The 24999-nt window shown below is 60.4% G+C and overlaps 1 protein-coding gene across 5 annotated transcripts in view; it reads left to right on the top strand.

Moving 5' to 3' along the window:
- KDM4B (lysine demethylase 4B) overlaps positions 1-24999 on the top strand; it is a 129068-nt gene that overhangs the window by 74270 nt on the left and 29799 nt on the right. For 3 of the 5 annotated variants that reach the window (XR_003428393.1, XM_027085394.1, XM_027085388.1), the window contains 3 exons: positions 334-437; positions 4800-4937; positions 21742-21938. Coding sequence is in view for 4 of the 5 variants with exons in the window: in XM_027085394.1 (XP_026941195.1) it covers positions 334-437; positions 4800-4937; positions 21742-21938 (439 nt within the window). In the remaining variant the exon portion in view is untranslated. Of the gene's footprint in view, positions 1-333; positions 1043-1509; positions 1870-4799; positions 4938-21741; positions 21939-24999 lie in introns of those variants that run through there. The other 2 variants (XM_027085389.1, XM_027085392.1) reach the window with 2 other exon arrangements.

The raw sequence follows: 24999 nt of genomic DNA, 5'->3' as shown, positions 1-24999 counted from the left end.
AGAGCAGCAGCTCCCCTGTCTTGTGTCCGGGCTGCGCTCTCACGTGGCCGAGTGACTGTGTGGAAGCCACGCAGTGGCTTTTGTCTGAGGGGAGCTCGGGGTGGGCAGCGGTCTCTGGGCAGCCGCACCCTGTCTGCGACCGCGGGTGTGTGCTGTGGGTGCGCCCCTCGTCACCCAGGACCCCGTCCCGCAGTCCCCTGTGTGTTTCATTCCCTCGGGGCCTCAGAGGAAAGGGCTGCCCGGAGAGAGGTGTCCCGGCTGCCCTGCCGCCCCGTCCCACGGGGCAGGCCCTGCCCCGTCCCGCCAGGCTGATGCTGGTCTTCTCTGCTCTAGGCTTCTTCCCCGGGAGCTCCCAGGGCTGCGATGCTTTCCTTCGGCACAAGATGACCCTCATCTCGCCCATCATCCTCAAGAAGTATGGGATCCCATTCAGCCGGGTACGTAGGGGCTGAGCACAGACCACCTGCTCGTGGAGGGGCTTCTGGGGCCCGTGCCCTGGTGACCACGAGTGCCCCAGGAAACTGGCGTCTTAACCCTGGAGAAGGTTCTAGGACGATGGCAAGCCAGGGCAGGGCCATCAGCCTCCAGCTCTTCCAGGGTGGGGAGTGAGGATGGAAGAGGGGCCGTCAGGAGGGGCCTTGACTTTCCTTCCCGCCCAGACCCGAATGTCGGCAGGTCCTGCGGGCCGGGCTGGGGAGTGGACGGTCGGGGCAGCGCCTGCTGACCTGGCAGGAAGCGCTGAGGAGCCGGTGCTCCCCGTGGGAGTCCCTTCCCGCCCACCCGTGCCCGGGCAGACGCTTTTGAAAGAGCAAATACCTGTTTAGAAATGAAACGCCTGGCTCCCTCGCAGCGTGAAGGCTGTGAACTCATGCAGTTTCCTGCTCCAGAGGCTGCTCCACTGGTCCGTGTGGGGCTGTGAGGGGTGAGGCCACGCTGGGAGCCGGGTTGGCAGGGACCCCACTGCCTGCGGAGGGCGGGCGGGTGGGGGCTGAGCACCGGGGCCAGGCCGCCTCTGCCCCGGAAGTGGGCCCAGCTGTCGTCATTCCAGGCCAGTCCTTCCCCGCAGACAGCCCTCCTGGACGGGGGAGTCTGCGCCCCGGTCCCTGCGTGGGTCCAGGCGAGAGGCCTGTGCCCGGAACTTACCGGACAGGCGTGTGGGCCGTGGCACCGAGGGCAGGGGGCAGAGGAGACTGTCCGGGAATCCAGCTTCTGCAGGTTTCCCCAAAGAGCGCTTCGTCAGGCGCAGGAGCGAGTTCTGGGGGCGGACCTTCGTGCCTCTCTCTGGCCAAGGGTGTCAGCAGGTCAGAAATTGTTCTGACGTTTCAGTCAAACCGCCTGCAGCATCAGCACACAGATCGGGGATTCGCCTTTCTATCGGGGCCGCACCTGCTGCTCATGCTTATTAGGTAGCGGGATATTTCACTCTGAGAAACGCAGCTTTCCATGCTTCCCTCTTCCCACCCACCCCACCCGCCCCCGTCTTCTGGTTGGAACATCATTCTTTGCCAGGAACCTCACAGACAGATCACGGCATTGCTCACGGAAGTGAGAGGTACTTGCTCTCGCATCCCTTTGTCGCGGACGTTCTCCAGAGTGGTGCTTCCTGGAGAGGGATGCTGGTCGCAGGAGTCAGCTGGCGGGCACCCTCGTTCTCCCGGGTCAGTGCCAGTGTGGCCCTGCAGCTTGTATATGAAATGCCTGAGCGTGACCCAAGGCGGCGGCGGCCTCCTGGCCCAGAGGGGCTGCTGGTGACTGGAGAGAGGCCGGGCTCCGCAGCCACCGCGGCTGCCCACGGGGCCCGGACAGAGCTTCGTCCCAAGGCCCTTGTCCAGCAGCAGGGAGCCCTCCGTGGGCCGCCGGCTCACTCAGGACCAGGCTCCGGGCCCTGCAGCGTCAGGCTCCACGTGGAGCCCCTCATCTGAATTCCTGGCGGCCTTCAGAGTGACGCCCCGCACTCCACTTATAAATCTTTGTAATGGTATTTACTTCTAGAAGAAAAAGCAGATCGATAGCAGAGCTTTTTAATAATTAAAAGTGTGTATTTCTGTGATCTACCACGGACTTCCTCATTTATTCTTGGAGAGCTCGCACAAGCAGCCGACCGCCGGGCTTCCTCTGTGACTGGCGTCTGGGGCTGGCGCTCCCTCCACTACTGATTGCTTTGCGTCACGGCCTATCCGTCATCCCAAGCGCCCTCTAATTTATTGTTGGGATAATGTTGACGGTGGTGACACGGAGGACAGACACCGTGGGTTTGAAATGGAGCCACCAGGATGTAGATTTTCTGACAGGGACATAATCTTCTTGTTGCTCTAAGTGAGCACGTCTCCTGTTCTGGGGCTTGATTTATGGGCCGGATCGGGCGGGGGACCAGGCCCTCAGTGTGCCTCTCCCCATGGGGGCTCCAGCTCGGTGATGGGGACCCTGCTGCGTCCCTGAGCTCAAGCAGGCCAGTGCACGCACGGAGGCGTTCTGGAAAGCGAGATAGCACTTTACAGAATCAGCTCAAGTAGGATAAGAACATCAGTAATTGCATTTAAAAGCGCATCCCCAAACCTGAATTTTACTTATCTCATTTGACGAGGCTCCGAGTCCTGCAGCAGAAGCTGGCCCAGGGGACCCTTCCTGAGAACGAGGATGCTGGCCGCTGGGCCCTGGGGACACTACATGTCCCCTCCTCCCCCATCTTCTGCTGTCGCTTCATCCCCGCATGCGGCTGTCACTTGGACAGGAATTTAAAAATATTACTTAATGCACACTGACTGCCCTTGATGGGTACAATTCATTATTTGCAAAGAAAGACATCTCCGTGTTCTTAAGGACTGGCTTTTCTCCAGGCTACGTCAGTTTTGATTGATTTCTGACTCTGTGGTTGGCTTCTGGAAGTCTCCCCACCTCCACCTCACCCCACCCCCGGTCGCCACCTCCCGCCACCCACCCTCCCCTGCCAGGGTTTAACTCCTCGTTGGTTACTTAGATGAATCCAGCGATTTCTGCTCCTCTCTCTGGGGTTATTAGCAGGCCCCAAAAACTACGACAGAGTGGTGAAGAGCCTCTAAGTGGGGCAGAAGGCTTGAGCAGACACACTCTGCAGAAGGAGGCGTGCGCAGGCGCCGGCAGGACGCAGTGGGCGGCATCCACAGACCTCAGGGAGGGGGCCGGAGCATCACACCCACCCCACAGGGCCACTGCGTGCGAATACCCCATACCCCATATGCCGCCGAGGGGGCGGGGGAACTCGCCCTTCCCACCACGTGGGTGCAGAACGGGCGGCCACTGCGAAGAGCCGCTGGGCAGTTTCCTCGGGCCCCACGGTGCCCCCTCCGGAGTCTGTTTACTCCGGAGAAGTGCAAGCAACCACCGGGAGAAGATGAATCCACAGGTGCCCCCAGCTCTGCTCACAGAGCCTCAGACCAGGAACAGCCACAGGCCCGTGAGCAGGAGGCTAGACGAACAAATAGCAGCACATCCTCATAGCAGGAGACCCCTTTAGGAGCTAAAAGGAGCAGACGACCCATGTGCCCGGCGGGACGGATAAACCCCGAGGATGTGCCGAGCGGAAGAGGCCAGACGCAGAGCATGGGCAGCGCGGTCCGTGTCTGTGAAACCCTAGAGAGAAACATCGCCGAGGGGCGGGGGGCGGGTGCATTTGGGCCCCGTTCTCAGAACTCCAGACAACCTGATGTGCACCACGTGCTCAGCCTAGGAGAAGACTGGCCCTCCTGACCCCAGAGGGTCACTCCCACGTCACAGCCTCTAGTCCAGCAGCCCCGCCTCCCGTCCCAGGACACAGCGAGTGGGGGTGGCGGCCGCTGCTCTTTGTCACCCGTCTGCCGGACACTGGTCTGTTGGAGCGCTTGCTGATGGCCGGGGGTAGTCAGTGCAGAGTGGGGAGGGGCCCGGCGAGGAGGCTGCAGCCTCCTTCTCCAGGCCTCGGGCTGGCACCTCTGGAAGCCTCTGTCTGGCATCACTGTGGGTCCCCCACCCCGGTCCCTCACGCCCAACTTCTTGGTTTGGGGTCTCTGTTGCAGAGGCTGGACCAGAGTCTGGCCGTCCAGACCATTTTGAATAGGCCTGGAAACGCGCTCGTCCTGCAGTGTCGTGACCTTGACACGTGTCCTCCCGGCCCACTGATGTGTCGCTTCAGTCTCTTTGCCCTCACTTGGAAGGACCCATGTCTTGGGATGTAGTGGACAGATTCTCTGCTCACAGTGGCGGGGCCACTTAGGCCAGCTTCTGGGGACGTTTTGGGGGTGGGCTTGCTCCTTCCTCGCACGAGGGCTGGGCGCCGTGCTACTGGCTCAAACCTGCCCTGGGCTCCAAGGGCTCCGAGCTCCGCCAGTGCCGACCGGCCCTCCTCGCCAGCCCCGGCGCCGTGTGGGAACATCTCACAGTGGATGGACGCTTGCCAGGCCACCTACCCCCAAAGCAGGAGACCCCCCCCCCCCCCGCCAAATGAGAAGTACGTAGAATCCTAGCATTGCTGCTCACCCATCTGGAGAGTGCAGACTGTCCCCTCGGGGCCCAGTGGGGTCTCAGTGAGGGGCGGGGCTGGGAGCCCAGTTGCCGCCCTGGCCACTCACCTCACCTACTTCCCAAGCCTTGCGAGCACCAGGCCACAGCCTGTCACTTGGCCGACTCCTTTGGCTCCTGAAGTCAGGCTCCCTGGCACTTGTTGGGACGTCCTCGAGCCCACGTCCCCCTGCTGTGCTCCTCGGTGGCTTCTTGTGGCTTTGCCATCAGCCCGTGATGCCCTGTGTCAGGCCTCGCCCCTCACCTGTTGGCCTCTTGCCCCTCAGATCACGCAGGAGGCTGGGGAGTTCATGATCACGTTCCCCTACGGCTACCACGCCGGATTCAACCACGGATTCAACTGCGCGGAATCTACCAACTTTGCCACCCTGCGGTGGATTGATTACGGCAAGGTGGCCACCCAGGTGAGTGCCCGCAGACCCTGGGGAAGGGTCTAAAGGGGGCCGGCCCCCACCTGCTCACCCAGCCCAGGGCCTGGGTGGCAGCCGTTTATATTCGACCGGAGGCTGGGATTCTCCATAAGGGTCTGTTTCTGGATCCTCAGCAAACTTGTCCCCAGAATGTTCCTCACCTGGAGGCAGGGGAAGGGAGTCTGGGCAGGCCTGGGGTCGGGTCTCCCCTCCTCCTGGCAGACCCCAGGTGTGTTCCCCATCGTCTGGGGATCAGGGAAGATTTGTTCCTTGTTAGTTGACCCCTTGGAGGCCACCTGGCCGGGCATGGGGTCTGCTTGGGCCCCAGCGCCTTTGCCCCCCTCCAGCTTCCCCATCTGGGCTTTTCTGCTGCAGGGTGCAAGAAAGATGGGGAGAGAGAGAGGGCGCAGAACCCTGGCAGAGCAGACCCTGCGCTCGAGTCTGAGGGCTTCCTGCTGCCTTGCTAGCCACATTGAGAGGTCACTGAAAGGCCGGAAGACTCCTTTGATTTTCCTCAGTAATTTACTGTTCTGGTCCCAGAGGGCCGATTATTGGCCAACAGATTTGATATCTGAGCCAAGCGCTCGTTCTCAAATTCCTTTTCTCCTGCACTCACCTGTCTGTGGTTTTGACGGGCAGCTTTGGGGGCACGAGGCCCCGTAGTGGCGAGTCCAGGGAGCGGCTGAGCACTGGGCAGGGCCCTGGGAGGGAGAAGCTGCTGGGAGGGCTGTCGGGCAGGCAGCAGGCCCAGCCCTTCCTTGGCTGCCGGGACCAGGGGCCTTCTACCCAAGACTGGTACCACGTGTGCCGTGGAGGAAGCCGGCGAGCTCTGCCCAGGTCTGAGCTGGGCTCAGACCAAGCGGCCCCGGCTCTCAGGTTTCAGTCCCTTTAACCTTCTCTCCACTGCAAAAGGGGGCCCGGCTCTTCACAAGCATCCACTGTGGTACTTGGGTCATGGGACAGGAGAGGCCTCTCCTGGTGAGCTTCCTACCAGCCTCCCAAGCCAGAGCCTTGGGGTTCCTCCGCGGAATTTCTCAGCCGTTATGAGTTAGGACCCAGGGTTGGGACAGATGGTGGGTTTCTCCCAGGCCCGGAAGTGGGAGCAGTGTGGACCCGGAGGACTTGGAGCCCGGATCCTGATTCCTTCAGTGTTTCCCAGACCTTGGACCCTTGCAAAAGAGGGTCTAGGCCGTGACGATCGGGCATCACAGCCTGGAGACGTGGCCCGATGGAGTGGAGGGGAGCCGGTGGCGTGCACGAGTCCACGGCAGGGCACGTGGCAAAGAGCAGGAAACCCCGCACCAGGGGTGTTCAGGGGGGTTACAGACTGATGCTTTTGAACAGGTGAGGTTAAACAAGATCCATTCTTAAAGCAAATGTCGCCTGCTTCTTTCCACGTTTGAATGGGGTGAAAAATTAAGCTTCACAGGTGGCTTTGCGTCACGTCTCCACTGGGCAGCGCGGTCTAGACGGGCTGGCTCGTCTCTGTCTTTCTAATGATCTGTTTCTCTTAACTTCGCTGTGTCAGTGCAGTTGAGAAAAGGAAATGGGTTTTGTAGCCAGGAAGACTGGAGAGGCGCCCCGGGATTTAAAGTGCTGGGCTTTTTATACTTAATTCAGGAAACTGTGGCGGGATTGTCTTTGGCAGAGCCTCTGGCTTCGCTGCAAGAGGAGAGACGGGGGTGTCAGGATTGTCCCTTTAGATCCACAGGGGTATGTTTGCAGGGAGTTCTGTGTGATTGAGTTATCAGCCTGGCCCCGGGGCTGGTCCCGGGGGTGCTGCTGGAGCCGACCCTGCTGCTGGGCCAGCGGGGATTGCCCGGATATTAAAAGCAATTTTGGGTTCAGCCATGTGTTCACAAACAAGTGGCACTTGGGAAGCGCAGCCTTAGATGGGGCTCCACCCTCATATCGCCAGGCGGCGGAGCGTGAAATTACTGAACAAGTGACAAGCGTTGCTCTGAGCCGGCCCGGGTTCTGGGGTGCTCAGCGGCTTCCGCCAGGAGTGGCCACTGGCCAAGGGGCACCCGTCCGTTGCCACCTGATGTCAGCCTCCAGGCCTTTAGGTGGTGGAACGGGACAGCAGGTTCAGACCTCCAAGCTCCGCTGCCCCCGTAACGAGTCTGGGCTGGAGAGGCCGCCGGGCGCCTGGCCTCGCAGGGGACAAGCTGAGGGCATTGGCGGCAGGGGACTGTTCGGTTCCCGGGGTGCTGGGCCTGTGGACTTAAGGGAGGGAGGTGGGGTGGGGCACGGGGGGACCAGGGCCCCTTCCCGCTGAGCAGGGGCCTCTCCCTGCAGCCTGAGTGCCCCGTCCCGTCTGCATCCCCTTCCAGCACATTCCTCAGAATGCACCCAAGGGAGAGAACGTCCACTTCCCAGATTCTAGACTTCTGTACTTGTTGGTTCGTTACCTCTTCAGGCACCCAGTGAGCCCCTCACTCCCCGCACTGTCCGTTTCTGTCATTCTCCCTCTGCTGATGCATTAAAGGCTAAGCTCTCACGCTCGCCAGCCTGTGTGAATTTCAGGTGTTACTGTGCTTGCTTCTAGAGCAGGGTCGGCAAACGGGGGCCCACAGGCCAAACCTGGCAGGTCGACTATTTTTGTATGGTCTGCAAAAAGAATGATATTTAGATTTTTAAAGAGCTGGGGGAGAAAAAAATCAAAGGAAGAGTGTGTGACAATTGAAAACTAGATGAAACTCACATTTCACGTTGATAAGTAGTTTTATTGGCACAGATGTGCCCATTCATTCACGTGCCTGCAGGGCTGCTTGCCTGCAGCGGTGGAATTGAGTAGTCGTAACAGGACCGTCTGGCCTGCAAAGTGGAAAATATTTGCCGTTTGGTCCTTACTAGGAACTTTGCAGTCCCTGGTCTAGAGAATCGAGGGTGCAGGCGCTCTGGCTGCAGCTCGTCAGGGCTAAGGTCACCTCCTTTGCTCTTTTCTTTGCAGCCCACAGAGTCTCCGGCATCAGAGGGGCTGTTCCCTCCAGCAGATTGGCTCCCAGCCACTGTCTCTGGAGGTTCCGGAGGGTCCAGTGAGGGCGCTGGTGGCTTTGGTGCCCGGCAGCCCAGGCCAAATGCCGATGTGCCACTGCCGGCCCCCTGCAGAGCCCACCCGACTTCCCCACTGCGGGCAGGGTGCCCAGTCCTCGGGCTCAGGTCTGCCCTGCAGGCCACAGGGGTGCCCAGCATCCTCCTGGCTCTAAAACTCTGGAGAAAATAGGCTTGTGGCCTCTTGCCAGAGCCCCTTGGAAGGAGCACCTCTGGTCCCTGTCTACCTGACAGAGGCTGCAGAGGGCTGCCCTCTCCCACCCTTTCCGCTGCTCGTCCCACTTGCAGTCTGCACTCTGTGTTCACTGTCAAGTTGAGGTAGAGTTTCTTCTCCAGGATGGTCTTCCTTCCCCATCGCTGATGCTAACCCTCATCAGCCCTCTGTGCATGGGAGGAAAGCCTCGTGGCCACCTGCTCCCTGCCTGACGCGCCCTGCAGTGGGGGGCGCCCGCCGTGTCCCCGCCCCGGCGCCAGGGGGAATGGCCCTGCCTTCCTTGTGGCCAGCGACCATCCCCGCCTACAAAGGGGGTGAAATGGATAAGGATCCAGCAGAGCTCTGGGTGCAAATGGCCCTGGTCCCTCGGACTCTGGCCCACCCTCACTCCCACCCGCTGTGGCGCTGTGACACTTGGGGCCAGGTCACCCTCTGGGAGGCCGTCCCGGGCGCTGTGGTGTGTGGAGCAGCCTCCCCGGCCCCGCCCCCTCGATGCCACGAGCCCCCAGTGTGACAGCCACAGACATCCCCAGGCATTGCCGTGTGTCTCCTGGGGACAGGATCAGCCCTAGCTGAGGGCCCTGGCTGACCTTTCTCTCTTCGGCGCAGAGGGTGGTTGGTTAGTATGGCTGTGCTTTTTGGACTCTGGTAGTGAGGCTTCGTCAGCTCAGTTTAGTTCCTCTCCCCCGGGCACGTGTGTGAGACCTTGCATCTGCCTGCCACCTTTTCCTACTGAAAGGCAGTTTTCGTGGCCGTGGTCCACAGCCTTGGGTTTTGGAGTCCCTTAAGCACGACAGATGCTAGCTGTTGCCAGGGCCACAAACCCGCACTTAACAGGGAGCGAGGGATGGACCTCTGGGGCTGTGGGTACGTTATCTCCACGTGCCTCTCTTCTCTGGGGCAGGGGTTGGGGGGCTGGGCCGACAGCAGGGTTGTGGGAACCGGGACTCTGCAGGGCGTCGATGTATCTGCTCTGTAGGAACCGGTCCTCTTTCAGGAACTAGTTGTTGGAGAGGTGACTGCCCCCGAGGAATCTGAAGTTCTCTACCAAGCCCACGGGCAGAGAGGCCCCCGATCCTGGGGTCGTTCGGGGTATGAGGGAGCTGGGCCCCTGCCCCCATGGGTAGGAGGGGCGCCGTGTCCCAAGTGGACCCTGAGCGTCCTCAGGGCTGGGTGGCATCCACACTCACACCCAAACCAGCGCCCAACAGCTCCTGCGAAAGCGCACCCTGATGACAGGGCTGCCCGTTTCTTCCTCCTGGACTCCCGCCGAGGGTTCTGGACCACATGGCCCTAGCCCCGTGGCACGTGGATGAACCCCTTGCTTCCTGGGCTTCTGGACACATGGCAGAGCTGGTAGTGGAGCCGGGGCTGGGCCTCCATGTGGAGTGGGGGTCGGTGGAAGGAATTAGAACCCAAGCCCGTGGGGCTGGGGCAGGCAGAGACCGCCCGAGTCTGTGGGGGGAGGGTGAGGGGCGAGGCTGCAGGGCTGCTCTGGGCCCCAGAGGAGGAGGCGGTAGCTATAGGGACAGGATGGCAGATGGAGGCTTTTACAGACTCTAGGAGGGGGCGGGGACTTCCTGCTGGCTTCATCCTCCAGTTTGGGAGATGTGGGAAGAAGAACACACACGACTTGGCCTTCCATTCCCACCCCCTTTGGTCCGGAACGGTGCTGCCCTGTGGATGGACCTCAAACACATGATGCTCAGTGAGAGAAGCCGACACAAAAGGTCCATGGATGGGAATTGTCCACAACAGGCAGATCCACAGAGACAGTGGGTTAGTGGTTGCCAGGTGCTGGGGAGGACTGCTAAGTGGTACAGGGTTTCTTTTTGGGGTGATGAAAAGGTTCGAAAATTGATCGTGGCAATGGATGCACAGCTCTGTGAGTGGAGGTGGATTGTAGGGCATGCGAATTATAGCTCAGTGAAGCTGTTAAAGAAATCCTACCGCCTGGATTACCAGGTTATCAGCGCACAGGGTGTGGGTGGGTCCACGGGGTCCACGGGGGATGCCGTGCTCACCAAGCAGACCCTCCCTTCCTTGGTCCACAAACACTAGGGAGCCTGTGAAGCAGGAGACAGCATTGGGAAAGGGGTTTTGGAACCGGGAGGCCCCTTTATGGGCCACTAGGGGGACCCGTGGGGGCAGCTCCCAGAGGGTGTCTGCCGTCAGTGGGACACGTGCGTCTCTCTCTGCCGGTCCTCAGGCCTTCCTCATACGGGGACAGTCATTGCATCGTTGATTTTCACAGTGGAAAATTTATACCCATGGCTGGGGGTCTGGGTGAACCATGTAATATTACGCAGCCACAAAAATGGTTTCACTATTTATTGGTGTGCAAAGATGGGCATGGCATTTTGGGTGGAAAAACTAGGTTTTCGATCATGAATGTATAATCCCATTGTGTGTGTGTGTGGTGGGGGATTTGCCCAAAATGTTGGTCAATATTAGGTCTGTGGGGTGGAATTTGGGGCACCTTAAAAACAAGGACTCTACAGGGCCTGAGATCAGAGCCGGCAGTGGGCAAGTCCCCGACAGGCCATGTGCATCCTCACGCCTGCCTCTGGTCACACGCTGCTGCTTTTGTTGTGAGCGGTCCCTTCCCTCTACCCCCGCTCCCTGGGCTCCCCCCACCCCGCTCCGTCTCTCTCCAGCTTTACTGATGGCTCTTGCCTGCATCAAGCTCTGACTCTGGGCCTCGTGACCTTGCAAGGACCAGAGGGAGGTTAAGTGAATTAGCTGGGGGTTCTGGGAGATGCTCTCTCTGTCCGCGCGTGTCTCGCAGGCTGGCGGCCTCCCCCAGGCGGGCGTCCGGGGCTCGGCTGTGGCTGCAGGGGCCACCTCCAGAGGCCTGTGCTCCGTTTCCCCAGGCACATGCTCGGCCAGGCAGGCTCTGTAGTGGGATTACCAACCAGAGAGATCAGAGGGATGCTCCGGCTTCACTGGAGAAAATAAAGTGTGCACACGTCAGCCTTTTTAGGTCTGAGCTCAAATTAGTCCTATAAGACTGCACGCCACGTTGGATTAGCTCACGAGTCCCTCCCGGCTCCCCCGGTGGGTGGCGCCGGGTGAAGCCTGACAAGGGCCTCTTTCCTCCACCGAGGGCACACTGGCATCCTGGCCACCCCACAAGGTACAGGAGATGACTTCGGATTAAACAGAGCGAGAGAGATATTTAGAAGCCGGCTTGAATGGCCAGGAGCCCGGCGCACTTAGCTGGTTTTCCGCCAGCTGTCTGGGCCGCCGCCTGCCAGCCCTCAGCCTCTGGGAAAGTCTGCGCCCCCATGGCTTCTGCTGATCGTGGAAGGTGGGGAGGCCCGTCCCCAGATGCAGCGCTTCCAGGGGCGGCCCCCACGTCCCCCCACTTGCGCATCCAGGGTGGGGGGCCTCTCCTGAAAATCGCCCCCCACCCCTCAGCCTGGGCCACCTTGAACTTCACTGCTGTGAAATGTGAACCAAACTGTTTCCGCTGCTCCAGACCGTGTGCCTTCTGTTCAGTAACGCTGCTGCCTGCTCTGGGCGATTAACTTGGAGCCCGAGGGGAGGTGACAGAAGGTGGGGTGACAGTGGGGGCCGGGCGGAGGAGGGCAGGAACAGAGCTGCAGCCCGGACGCTCCTCGGGCCCACCCACCTCCGCGGTGCCGGCCTGCGCACTGCTGCGCCTTGCTGGCTCCCTGATTTATGGCGCTGGTGGTGGCCGGTGCGCGGGGTTCGCGGTCAATTGCCGTATAAAATGTGCTTCCCCTGGAGCCTCCCCCAGAGCTTCCTGTCACTCTGTCCCTGGCAGCCCTGGCAGTGGCTTCAAGCCCAGATGCGTACAGTAGCATAGCGGTGAGGGTCGGAGTGGAGAGCACAGTGCCACGGCTCTGCCTTCCGGCTTGGTTTTGTGTTGGCTTAAACTCTGACCATCTAGAACAGGTGCCACCGGATCTGGAAGGATGGGTCTCAGGCAAGGGCTCCCCACAGCACAGCAGCCTCGTGCGGCCTGGGCATTGCCATCCCCGGGCCCACCCCCTCCCAATGCCAGGAGCCCCTTCGCTTCCCCAGTCGTGGCCTGGTGCCCCCTGGGGCAGGTCCTGGATGAGAGCCTGGTCTAGAGGGCGGGTTGCGGGCCGTTCTTCCGCCTTCTTTTTCACTGTCACCCCCCACCCATCCACCCACAGAACACTTTAACACTTTCTTTCTCATTGCCCGTCTGTGAGATTCTAACATCGTGGGTACACCACATGTCTGTTCAAAGACAGTGAAGCTTTTCTGCCCCCAAGAAGGAGTTTTCACCCCCTTAGGGGCAGTGTCCCCCGAGTGAAAACACCCTAGAGGACGGGTCTAGGGGAGCAGCCTTGGGAGCAGAGAGGGGCTCCCGCCGGCTCGGACGTGGGCAGGACTTGAGTGCTTGGTGGGCCCCTTCGGGGAGGGACTTCCCCCGGGCCGGGGTTCAGAGGCCACCCTGCTCCCCGCTGCCGTGGCTGGGAGGGCTGGTGGGAGTTGCCCGTGGCCCAAGCCGCTCCAGTACAGCTTTGCAGCTGATGAGCCTCCTGTTTGTCTCTTTGGGAAACGCTTGCAAAGAATCTCAAGTGTAGTTGCAGGCCTCCCCCTCCCCCCCAATTGAACACACCAGCCCGTCGCGTCTTCCCTGCTCCCCTGGCTTCACGGGGTTCTGAGTGCATCCGCAGAGCGCTGGCGCCCGCTGTAGTTCTGGGAGAGCCGGTGGCTCAGCATGTGGCCGACCTCGGCTCTCCCCAGGTGGGCGATGGGCGGGCATCCCAGCCCCCTCGGCCCAAAGCCCCTGTCTCTTCCTTCCTACTTCCCCTCCTGTCCCCGCGCCTGGGGTTGTCTGCCTGGGTTGCAGGCAGCTATGTTCAGGCTTCCCGCCCAGAGGGTGGGCCCTGGAAATGCACACGAGTGCTCGCACCTCAGTCTCTCTGGAGGGGGTGCTGCCCGCTCATCACGGTACAGCTTCCGCCGGCTGCCTCCCTGGTGGGTTCCCAGCGCTGGGGGGTCCCCACTGGCAGACACGTGGCCACACAGCTCTGGGAGAAGGGTGCTGGCTGCCGCCGGGCTCGCTCACACTGATGGGCCCGCTGCCCCTTGTCACATGGCTTTGCTGCTTTTCCTGGTGGAACGGGGAGCTTGTGATTCAAATCCACAGATCAGAGTTTCTCCCCCTCGGCACTGTGGACCCTGGGGCTGAACCATCTCTGGGGGCCGTCCTGGGCGCTGCGGAGTGTGGAGCAGCCTCCCTGCCCCACCCACTCAATGCCAGGAGCCCCCCCCCACCCAGCATGATAGCCACGGGTGTTCCTAGACATCGCCCAGTGTCCCCTGGGACGGCTTCCCCCTGGGTAAGAGCCCTGGGCTGGCGAGGTTCCTCGAGGGTCACCTTCACGCTGCCACAGTCTCCAGCGCGTGTCGCCCAGGGATGCCACCTGCAGGTCCGCTCCAGAGGGCAGTGACCTGCTTTATCCTTTTCGTTCTACTTCCCTCACACCACATGTGTTGAGTCCACAGTCTCAATCTGGGCTTTTCTGCCGTCCTGCCTGTGAATGGAGTTCGTTTCTTGGCCGTGGTAAACGCCTTGCGGCTTCGGATGACGAGGTTGTTACAGAGGTCAGGCGGGCTGGCTCCCTTCGGAGCCTGGAGAACAGAGAGAGAGGGACTCCATGGGTCCTGGTCAGCAGGAGGGGCTGTGGGTGAAGGGAGAGAGCTGAGGGGCTGGTGGGGCCCTCGGGCAGAGCGCCCTTGGGAAGTGCCTGGCACCTAGGGCCTGGGTTCAGCATCATCGGTGCAGAGGGGGAGGTGGGAGGGCCCTTCACAGCAGGCGGGAGGACTGTCTAGGCTGCTGGGCTGCAGGCAGGGAAGAGGCTTCCTTTGTGTGGAGGAAGAAAGAGAGTGACCTTGGAGGGGTGGTGGGCAGCATCCTGCAGATCAAAGGCCTGTGACCTTGCCCAGCCCTGGGAAGCAGCCCCGCCAGCCAGGATGGGGGAGCCCCCGGGAGCCCTGCGCCTAATGGTTTTGTTTATGAAGCGCTTCCGAGGGCTTCCAGTGGATTTCCTAATGAACTGGTTTGTTATCGCGTCCCCCGCTGCCGTGTGGGTAATTACATCAGAAACAGGGGGCCGGCTCTGGTCCTGACAGATGCAGGCTCCTGGGAGGGTGGTTTCTGCCCCGTCTCTGGGTGCTTAACACTTTGTGGGCTGAAGCGCCCCCTGGCCCCGGGATTGTTCCCTAGGAAGCATGTGTGTCGCTCCCACATCAGCATCTGCTCAGCAACGGTCATCAGCAAGTTGCTGGGAGACGGGAACAAGTCGGCGAGGTGCAGAGGACACAGATGAGGGACAGGACGCCCAGGAGCGCTCCGACCCAGGGAGGCCGCGAAGGGCACAGTGGGCAGGCAGGCAGCGTCAACCAGCAGGGGCTTCTTGGGGGGCAGGGCGGTTCTAGACCTTGGTGTATTCAGGTCACAAAATGCCGTCAGCAGGGGAAGGGTGCTGAAAGCAACAGGAAGGCGTCCCTGCCCTGCCCTGGAGGCCAGAAGTCTGAGATGGAGGTGTGGCGCGGCTGAAGGCTCCAGGGGATGGTCCTTCCCGCCCCTTCCAGCCTCTGGCGTGGCCAGTAATCCTTGGTGTCCCTGGTTTGTAGACGCATCCCTCCAGTCTCTGCCCATCTTCATGCGACCCTGTCCCCCTGTCGGGATCCCACTTCCGCTCTTCTTACAAGGGCCTCGGTCACTGGATTCAGAACCCACCCTGCTCCAGCGTGACCTCACCTTGGCCAACTTGTCTGCAAAGACCCTCTTTCCAAATAAGGTCTCATTCTGAGGTCCCTGGCGGACATGCATTGGGGGACACTGTTGAGCCCTGTCCCCTGGGGAGCAGTGGGGGAGGAGCGTTAGTCCACACCGAGGAGCAGAAAGTGGGGTGGACGGGAGAGACAGTTTGGGTCTGGGTTTTAGGTGCAGTGCCTGTGGGGCTGGCAGCAGAAGGGATGTGGGGCTGCCCGGCCGCGCTGCCCAGCACGAAGCCACCGGCCCGCACAGCCCTTTAACCACAAGTTAGTTAAAGTGAAGTAATTACGTGTCCTGTACCTCGGTCACGCCAGCAAGTACTAGTTCATAGCCACGTGGGCCGGTGGTGATCTCGGGGACAACATAGACGTAGGACATTTCCACTGTGCGAGGAGGCCCCTCGTGGAGGTGCCTCGGGCAGCGAACATTCAGGGGTCTGCAGCTCGGGGCCCAGCCGCAGCGAGCCGTGGGCTGGGAGACAGGCCCGCACCTGGCCCGGCCTTCCCACGTCGGGTCTGCGATCCTGAGGCCTCCGGCCCAGCCGGCTGGCCTCACACGCACACAGCAGGGCAGGCAGGAGCCCCGAGGGCAGGGAGTCGGCGCTGCGGCCTCACCAACCACAAAGCTGTCGGGGATGATCTCAGTGAACCATGTTTAATAGTCTTCAGGTTGGTTGCTGGGCCTCCTCTCTCCCGCTTTGCCATCTGACATGAGCAGGACCAGAAGAGCACTCAGTAGGTGCTTGTTCCTGGCAGCCAAGAGGAAGGCTCTGGCGGACCTCGGGTGGGTGTAGCCCTTCTCTGCTCCTGTGTTCCTGTCCCCTCGCGTGTGTTTATTTCTCCCCATCTCACTGTCAGCTGCTGCAGGGCCGGGCCTGGCGCTGGGCCGTGAGGCCACAGCCCTTGAACCTGATTAGGAGCATGTAATGGTTCAGACGTGGAAGACAGACTCTGAGCTAAAAGTGAGAAACCATTTTGCTCTGGGATTTTATGGTTTCAATTGCTGGATCCAATCTAGGATCAGTGCCTTTCTTTTTAAACAACCAAACCTTGGGAAATTGAAGCCCTTAAAGTATGCTTCCACTGCGGGCCAGGCTGTTCGGAAGCTCTAGGAAGTCTTATATCCATCCTGCCTGGAACTTGGGCCACATCTTAGACGTGTCTCTGAGCTGTGTACAGAATGTGACTGCTGGTAGGTGTAGCGTATTGGGATGGGTTCAGTAAGAAAAAGGGCCCACCTGCACACCTACCACCACGAAAAATAGAAGAGAAAGTCACCGCCAAGGCTGGCCCTTTTGCGTCTCCTGCCATAGGCCCTGGCAAGGTGACCAAGGATCTGACCCCTTCATTCCTTAGGTGTCATTTCAGGGAACTTCATTACCGTGTTCCTCCATTTATGAGCACCTGAGTTCATTAAAACAGAAAACCGGGACTTCCCTGGCAGTCCAGTGGTTAAGACTCCACGCTTCCACTGCAGGGGGCACGGGTTCGATCCCCGGTCAGGGAACTAAGATCTCGCATGCTGCGGCGCGGCCAAAACAAACCAGAAAACCTATGGCCGTCCCCGGCACAACGTGTGAGATCCGTGGCTCGGGGTTAGGAGCTGGTACCTCTGTAGGAAGGAGACTTGGCGACCCCAGGCAGCATGGGGCTGGTCCCTTTGTTGGGCCCCCGGGTCCCCTTTGAAGTGGGGTCCGGGCCCAGCCCGGCTGGGGGTGTGCATAGCTGGCCCAGGCCCACTGCTCAGGTCCCCAGGGGCTCTGGTGGGGGCACGTTCCCCCGAGAGTGGTCGGCTCGGGCTGCAGGTGTGAAAGCAGGTGCAGCCTTGAGGAGGTGGAGCCCGAGGCCAGGCCTCCATGTGCCAGGTTCTAGGTGCTTCCTGGCACCTGGTGAGAGTCAGATTCTGGCAGCAGGTGGTGGGGATGTGCAGCTTGCTATGCTCGGTAAAAAGCGGGACTGCAGTAAGTTTCCAGGCAGACACCTGTCTTCTGTCGGCTCAGACTGCAGAAATATGGTACCAGGGACTGGGCGGCTTAAACAACAGGCATTTATTCCTCGCACTTCTGGAGGCTGGGAGCCTGAGATCAGGCTGCCACTGGGGTCAGCTTCCCGTGAGGACTCTAGTCCTGGTATGTGGGCCGCCAGCTTCCTGCTGTGTCCGCACATGGGGGCAGCGGGGGCAGGGGTCAGATCTGTCTCTGTTACTCTTCTGAAAAGGACACTAGTCCTACAGGATTAGGGCTCCACCCTTATGATCTCATTTAACCTTCATCACCCCCTAATTCCTTCTCTGCAGATACAGATACACTGGTGGGGTCAGGGCTTCAAGATACCTTGTGAAAATGATTTTGTGACTTACTCAAGGTTTGGCAAACTCTGTAAAGGACAAGATAGTGGATATTTGTGGATTTGGGGGCCATCCAGTTGCTGTGTAATTGCTCAGCTCTGCTGTAGCAGCACCAGTGTGGCCGTGGGCAGGGCCGTGTGCCGGGCTGTGTGTCAATAAAACTTTATTTACAAAAACAGGTGGTGGGCCAGATTTCATAATCTGCCCGCCCCCAACCAACTTAAATGATATACTTGCTCAGTAAAGAGATTTAGAAAAACAAATACTACAAAATTTTTTGACACCCCTCCTCCCTCCATTGAAAGAACCATGGTTGGTTTTGATGAATAACCTTGACTTTCCCTAAAGGTCTTTGGTTGCAGTTGGGGCTTTAATGTATTCTTGACTGTGAGTTTTGTATTTCTTCTGACAACAGATCCATTGTAAGACCGTTTCTGTAGTTGAATCGGTGCTTAGGACCAAGGATTACCAGCCCCGCACAGGGCCGTCGGGTGGCTCTGTCACCTACCCAGGGGGTCCACAGAGGTTGCCCTGTGGTTAGAGTTTTCCTGAGGCCTGTGCATGCGTGTGTGCATGCGCACGTTTTTCTCTCTGTGATGAAGCAGAGACGGTCTTTGTCTGGATTTCTCACATCCTTGGGTGAGATCCCCGGGGAGCAAAGGGCCTCGCTGGCTCGCCCGTGGCTTGTCAGGGCTACGCCCTTGCCCTGCTTGCCAGCCTTTTGCTCGGCAGGCAGCTGGTGTCTGCTTCTGGGGGGCATCCTGTCCCCCCTCCTCTTGTGGGGGGTGCGGGGGCGGAGCTCGTGTCTCCTCTCCACTGTCACTTTGAACAGCTCGTTCCTCCCGTGTTAATTAACTTGGCGCCAGCAGCTCCACGGGGGGCCCGTCAGGGGCTCTTTGAGGTGCACTTTTTGGGGCTGTCAGGTCCCCCTTGATGAGCGGCTGCATCAGAGAGCCAGTTCTGCTCTGAGTGTCGGGGCGCCACCTCCCTCTGCTCGCATCACCTGGGGAGACCACCGTTCCAGGCCCAGAATCTGGGGGTGGGGCTGAGCCAATGGGGGCTGGAGCTCGACCCCCAGCCAGGCAGGCAGGCCCAGGGTGGGGTCCCACAGAGAGCACAGCCTGTCTCGCATCCACAGAGGCTGGTGCTGGGTCCCAGGCCATGCGCAGCGCATGTCCCCCCCGCCCCCGCCACAGTCCCCCTCCTCTTCCTTTACTCCTTCTGTCCCCAGATGGCCCCTCGGCACTAATGGGATCACCAGCCACCCCGCCTTGGCTGATCTGAACAGGATGCTCAGCGTCCTCATTACCTAGTTGCTCGTGGAGCGGGAGCCCTGCCCCACGCGATTCTGCTGGCTGAGTCTTGAAGGTACAGAGGGCCCCGGGGTGCGCTCAGGCTGCAGGGGGCCCTCAGGCCTCCTCCCTCCCCTTCGAACCCGGTTTCCCCATCAGAACTAATGGCCAGGCCAGGTCCCAGGGAGAGCACACTCCGGCTGGTCTCCAGCTGGTGGGGCTGCTGAGCTCAGGAGCTGGAGAGCAAGCAGCAGACACTCAGCCGCAGTGACTCCAGCAGTGACTCCAGCAGGTCCTCAGGAAGGTCTGGGAGCCCGCCGGGCTGGAGGGGAGGACGCAGTCCCTCCCTGGGCGCTGCCCCGAGGGTTGTGCCCCAAGCCTCCAGCCTCCTGCCCTCCCTGAGCCACATTTCCAGGACGGCCCTGCAGCTCAGAGCACCTGTGCTTACTCGCAGGCCTGAAGTGAAACAGCGGCGGGGGCAGTTCTGCTGGGCAGGGGCCACAAAATCAGAAGACAGTGGTACAGGGTCCGTGGCGGGGGGCTGGCGCGCTCAGCCCCTGGAAGTTGCTTTTAAGTAGCCGGATCTTTTCGCTGGTCTTAGCAAATTCTTTTGCCAAACTGTGAGCTGAAACAAGGCAATGGGTCTGTGGTGCTCAGCGGCTTAGCCCACGAAGGTGACTGTTGCTGTGTCCTGCACCGGGGGCTGTCCCTCCTGTCCCCCACGACCCAAGGGGCCTTGGCTTCTTCCCACCGTTTCCTCCCTGGTGCCCATGCCCCCCACACCTTGGTCCGCACCAGCGACAAACCCCACCGCAGCCAGAACCCCACAGAGACGTGAGGGTGAGTGTTCCCAGCCCTGCTCCCAGCCCGGGTACAGGCCGGGCTCCAGGACACAGGCAATGTGCTCCGGGTCCCCTCCATCCCCTCCACGGCGCACACAGGTGCTTTTTTTAATTACTTAAGGAAAAGCAATTGCAAGGCCGCTTGATACAAATCCCTTAAGCTGCTGTGGTGGCCAGCCAGGAATCTGGAACCCGGGCGCCATCTGTGCTCTCGCCACTCCACAGCCAAATTACACCGCCAGCCTTTCTCTGCTGCGAGGTTTCTCATTAACTGAATTGAGTTTGCGGGGAGTCGCTGGGTCATAAATATTCCCTCCCACTTGGTGTGGTCAGGCTACTGCTGTCCCCAGGCAGAGCTCCCGGATGCGGCCTGGGAGCAGGCAGGATGGGGGCACTGGGGCTGCAGGAGACACGGACCCGCCCCCAGCAGCCTCAGGCTCCGGGTCATAAATATCTCGCTGTTTCTGAGCCAATTGAGGGAAGTCGGGAGGGGCTCTTCGGGGCAAGATACATAATCGCTGCATTCGATTAAGTCTTTTCCTTCCGCTTCCTTCATTTCCTTTGAGAAAGTGGCAGTGACGGGTGGTTGTAAACAGAGGCAAGATGTGCATTTAAAACGGAGACACGTTCATAATGTCCTTTGAAATTGCATGGGATGAAAAATGAACACATACGCAATTCTAAATACATACACGCGCGTACACACGCACACACGCGCGCACACACACACACACACACACACACGCAGCCTGGAAAAAAAAAATCCGGAGACGCTTTTTAAGCTGTGGTTTGGGGAACGGCTTAAAAAGGGATAAGCCTGTTTATCTGACACGGGGGTGTTTAGAGTCAGAGCTGCAGGGGCTGCAGTGCGGGTGTCCCTGAGGGGCGACTGCCCCTCGGCCTCCTGTCGCGATGCTCAGGACAGGTTCGTCCCCCTAAGGAGGCAAGGACAGTGCCCCTTCAGAGGGAGGCGAGCTCGGCCCCCAGGGTCAGGTCCACCCCGAGGTCCCTCGTGGAGCCATCCCTGGGGAAGCTCATCTCTCAGAAGGTGGCTGCCCACCGCCAGGTGATGCTTTGTCCTCTAGAGTCTAGACCAAGAGCTGGCAAACCTCGGCCTGTGCCGCATCCGGCCCTCTGCCTTTTTTGTAAATAAAGTTTTATCTGCACTCGTCTACACCCATTTGTTTACGAGTCGGTCTTGCTGCTCCCAAGTGACGACAGAGCTGAGAGATTGTTAACAGAGATCAGTGACCCGCACACCTGGAAGCATCTATACTGCTTGGTTCTTTGTGGGCAGCTCGCCAGCCCTGCCCTAGACCAGTGGTCCCCTCAGTCTCTCCTTCCTCTCGCTCTTGGCCTGAGCCCGCAGGTAACTAGGACACCAGGGCTGTCTGATTTCCTCCCCTTGACCGAGGGCTCGCCGTCCCGAGCCTGGCTTCTGCAATCCTTGCCTGGCTTCTCTGGCTCCCAACTCCTCTGGGATGGCTGCAGTGCCTCCTGCACGGGACCCAGTCCTGGGGGCCACGGTGACCCTGTGGCATAGAGGGACAGGCTCCCGGAACGCGGGGTTTGCATGTGGAGACGTCTTCAGGGTCTAGACAGCAGAGGAGGGGGAGGAAGGACCCATTTCAGCCCGTCCTCGTTATGCTTGTTTGTCCCACGCTTGAAGCTCCCAGGCACAAGGGGCTCTACTAGCCAGGCCAGCATTGGCTTGAGGCGAGTTCCGGGCGCCCTGGGGCCAGGTGCTGAGTCTCCTGGGTCCCCAGCCTCCTCTCCCGAAGCCCAAGGCAGGCACACGGGGGTGGGGGAGCACCTTCTCCAGATCACATTTGTTTCCTTGTTTGCTCTTTGGGGGCTGACAGCTTTTTCTCTCTTCCTAACTAACCTTTGGAATTACCGCTGTTATAAGACATTCCATGCGCATTTTACCTGGTCGGGGGTACGCATGTCTGACAGGAGGCAGATTTTGGTTTGAACTGACTGGAGGCGGCCGAAGCTCAGAGCATGTGGCCTCGGCTCCTGAGCGGCTGGGGGCACCGTGGTGGACCACGGTCAGGTGGGGGGCTGCGACTCCGTGGGGAAGGCCAGAGGCTCCCACTGCGGGGATGCAGCAGCCTCACCTTCCCCCGCATCGGGGTGAGAAGACCCCCTTTCCTGTCTCGTGAGAGAATTTCTAGGGAGGATGGGGTAGGCTCGAGGCGCCCTGCGCGGTGTGGGGTGACTGGCCCGCGGGCTCAGTGGTCTCTCTCCTGCCCACATGCAGTGCACATGCCGGAAGGACATGGTCAAGATCTCCATGGACGTCTTTGTGCGCATCCTGCAGCCGGAGCGCTACGAGCTGTGGAAGCAGGGCAAGGACCTCACGGTGCTGGACCACACACGGCCCACGGCCCTGAGCAGCCCCGAGCTGAGCACCTGGAGCGCCTCCCGGGCCTCGCTCAAGGCCAAGCTCCTGCGCAGGTGAGCCACCCAGCGAGCCCAGCCCACGGCTCCCCGCTGGTGGGGCTGCAGGCTGTCGCCCACCTCTCTCCTCTCCTCTCTCCCCCCTCCCCTCCCTCCTCCACTTCTCCCTCTTTCAGAGGCAGAGTGTTTCTCAGGTCTAACTTCCTCCGCGGGCTGTTGGGGACTCACCGCCGTCGCTGCCTGTGTTGTCAGGGGACTCAGGCTCCCACCCACTCCTTGTCTACCAGCTCCTGGGAGGTGGGCCCTTTTTGCCCTCTCAGGACCCCACACACTGTCCCTCTCAGGCTTCCGGCTCACTATCGCGCCATCCCCGGTGCGAGAGCCCCGTTTCTGCGTCGGGGCCGCGTGGCCCTTCTTGACTCTGAGCTATGGCAGGAGCTGTGGGGCACAGGCACCGAGCTCCCTCCATGAGAGCCGCGCCCCTGCCCCTTTGCATCTGTAGATGCTTGTTCTGGTGCCTCGGATAACGTGTTGCTTGAATCCGCGGACGCGGAGGTGACTACAGAGACCTGTCCCCCGGACGCCCTCTGCCACCTCTTTCCATCTCAGAGGCCCCCCTCCCGGCCCACCTTCCACCCAGCGTGGTCCCTGCCCGGCCGCTGCCTGGTGTCCGGCGGGGAAGGAGAGGGCAGAGTGGCTGCCCCTCTTGGCATCTGCGCCGAGGCCACAGGGATGTGGGTGGCGGAGCTGGGGAGTGAGGGGCAGTGCCGTGCGGCCTCGGAAGCGTCCGACTCCATCATGCTCTTTCTCTGGGAAACGTCCAGGCTCTCAGGGCCTGAGCTGTCTGTGGACAGGTTTCAAACAGATTCCTTCTTGGTGCCCAAGGAACGGTCGGCAGGTCCTCGCTGGGCCTGGGGTATGGCTGGAGTGGGCGGGGCGGCCCAGAGCATCCTCGTGTTGGTGTTAGGGCTTCAAGGGCTCAGGAGGCTCTCCCTTGACCACTTGGCTCCACGGCGGTTGCCCTGGACTGTAAGACATTCCGTAAACAATGAGCGTGGCGAGTCTCAATAAAACTTTATCTATGGACACTGGAGTGGGAATTTCATATCATTTTCACATGCCACAAAGTGTTATTATTCTTTCACCTTTTTTTTTTTTTTTTGCGGTACACGGGCCTCTCACTGTTGTGGCCTCTCCCGTTGCGGAGCACAGGCTCCGGACGCGCAGGCTCAGTGGCCGTGGCTCACGGGCCCAGCCGCTCCGCGGCATGTGGGATCTTCCCGGACCAGGGCACGAACCCGTGTCCCCTGCATCGGCAGGCGGACTCTCAACCACTGCGCCACCAGGGAAGCCCTCTTTTAACTTTTGAACCATTTAAAAACGTAAACATCATGCTTAGCTTGTGGGCGGCACAAACAGGCTGCAGTCGGATCTGGGCCTCGGGCGAGGTTTCCATCTGTAGCCCTTGGTCACTGCTGGCAGGTCTTGTCCCCATTGATCAAGGATGGCGCCTCCCCCAGGACCTGGTCCCTGAGGGGTGGGGCCTTGGCCAGTGTGTTCCTTGGGCAGTGCATCCTTGGTGGCACCCCAGCGCTCTGCAGAAACTGGGAGAAATCATCCTGGCCAAGCGGTCACTCCCAGCCCAGAACCTTCTCCCCGCTGGGCCTGTTCTCCTCTCTGCGCACCTTCATCCGTGTGTTTTCCCCACCCGAGGCCCCTCTCTGAGAATGTTCTCTCAGCTCCAGGGTGCTTTCCCATCTGCTCCTGGCAGCCCGCTTGAAGGTGTCTCTCTTTTCCGATTTCTTTTGTTGTCTCTCCTTTTGACTTTCTGCCCTCCTGTGTGTTCCTCACGAAAAGCACCTTCTCGGTGAGGCTGATCTGCTGCAGCTCCCGCTCTTTCCCCGTCTTTCCCGAGGGAGGGAGCAGAGTGATCCTGCATTTGCATAATGGTTGACTGGTGATGGCTCAGACTAATTGGTCAACAGAGTGACAGCCAAGGACTGGGGCATCATTCCAGGATGGAATGGGATTAGAGGCTGTCAGACGAGCCTGCCCAGAGGACGGGGACCCGGCCGCCGGGCCTTGGCCGGAACCTTCTGTACACAAAGAGCCCCTTACCCCCTCCCTGTCCCCTCATCATGTTGCACAGCACACCTCCTTTCTGGAACGTCCCTCTCTCCCACCTCCCCTCCCTGTGTGCAGACCTGGGACTGAATAACAAATTCAGTCGTGTTCCCAAGGATGCAATTTTCTTTAAAGCCTTTAGTATGTAAAAGAAGGCTGACTCCCCCACCTTTTTAAAAAGTCACTGGTTGGGGGGGCTTCCTCCTAAGAGGCTGACTGGGGACTCACATTTGGAGGCCCAATGCCAAGCTGGAAGCCGCTGCCCCCGCCCTACCCCCAGTGGCAGTGGTCCTCAGGAGTCCCTGGTGACTTTCTCTCCTGGCCACTTGGCCAACCTGTCCTCGCCCAGCTGTGCCTTGTCTCCAGGGCTGCCGGCTCCCCCGAGCCTCCCTTGTCGGAGAGTTGGTTTGGGGGGAGGGGCAGCACCACCCTAGCATCCTTGACTCCTGCCGGATAGGGGATGGGGGCAAATCTGGCTCTGTCCCTAGACCAGGGTCTCCCCTCGGCACTGCTGACATCTTCTGTGGGCGGCTGTCCCAGGCACTGTGGGGGGTTGAGCAGCTTCCCCACCCCCGCCCACTTGATGCCAGGAGCAGCCCTCCAGTGAGACCACCACAGATGTCCCCAGACATCTCCCAGTGTCCCTCCCCAAGGGCTTGGCATTGGGGTGGGCTCCTCGTCCGCCTGCTGTGGGCACCCTCCCGCGCCCCCATCCCTGTGCAGCCTTGCCTTCTCCTCTGGGATGCTGCATCCGTTCCTTGGTCCTCAATCAGACAGGCTCAGCCAGGCCCCCGCCCCTCGAGGGCCCAGCCTTCCTGATGGCCCCCTGCACCCCGCCCCAGATGTCACCTGAGAGCAGAGGCAGGTGTTGGCTCCTTTGGGAGAAAAGGATGCCCTCCCGTGGATTTTCCTTCCACGCCTAGATCTTGTCAGGTGAACTGGCCCCACCACCTGTGACCTTCTTGTCCGTGCTGCGTGGCCCCCTCGCCATCGC

Source organism: Aethalodelphis obliquidens, unplaced genomic scaffold (assembly GCF_003676395.1).
Source record: "Aethalodelphis obliquidens isolate GAN/ISIS:26980383/991018 unplaced genomic scaffold, ASM367639v1 scaffold53, whole genome shotgun sequence".
Lineage (NCBI taxonomy): Eukaryota > Metazoa > Chordata > Mammalia > Artiodactyla > Delphinidae > Aethalodelphis > Aethalodelphis obliquidens.
The sequence above is the reverse complement of the archived record's forward strand: the minus strand, read 5'-3'. Positions and strand labels throughout refer to the sequence as shown.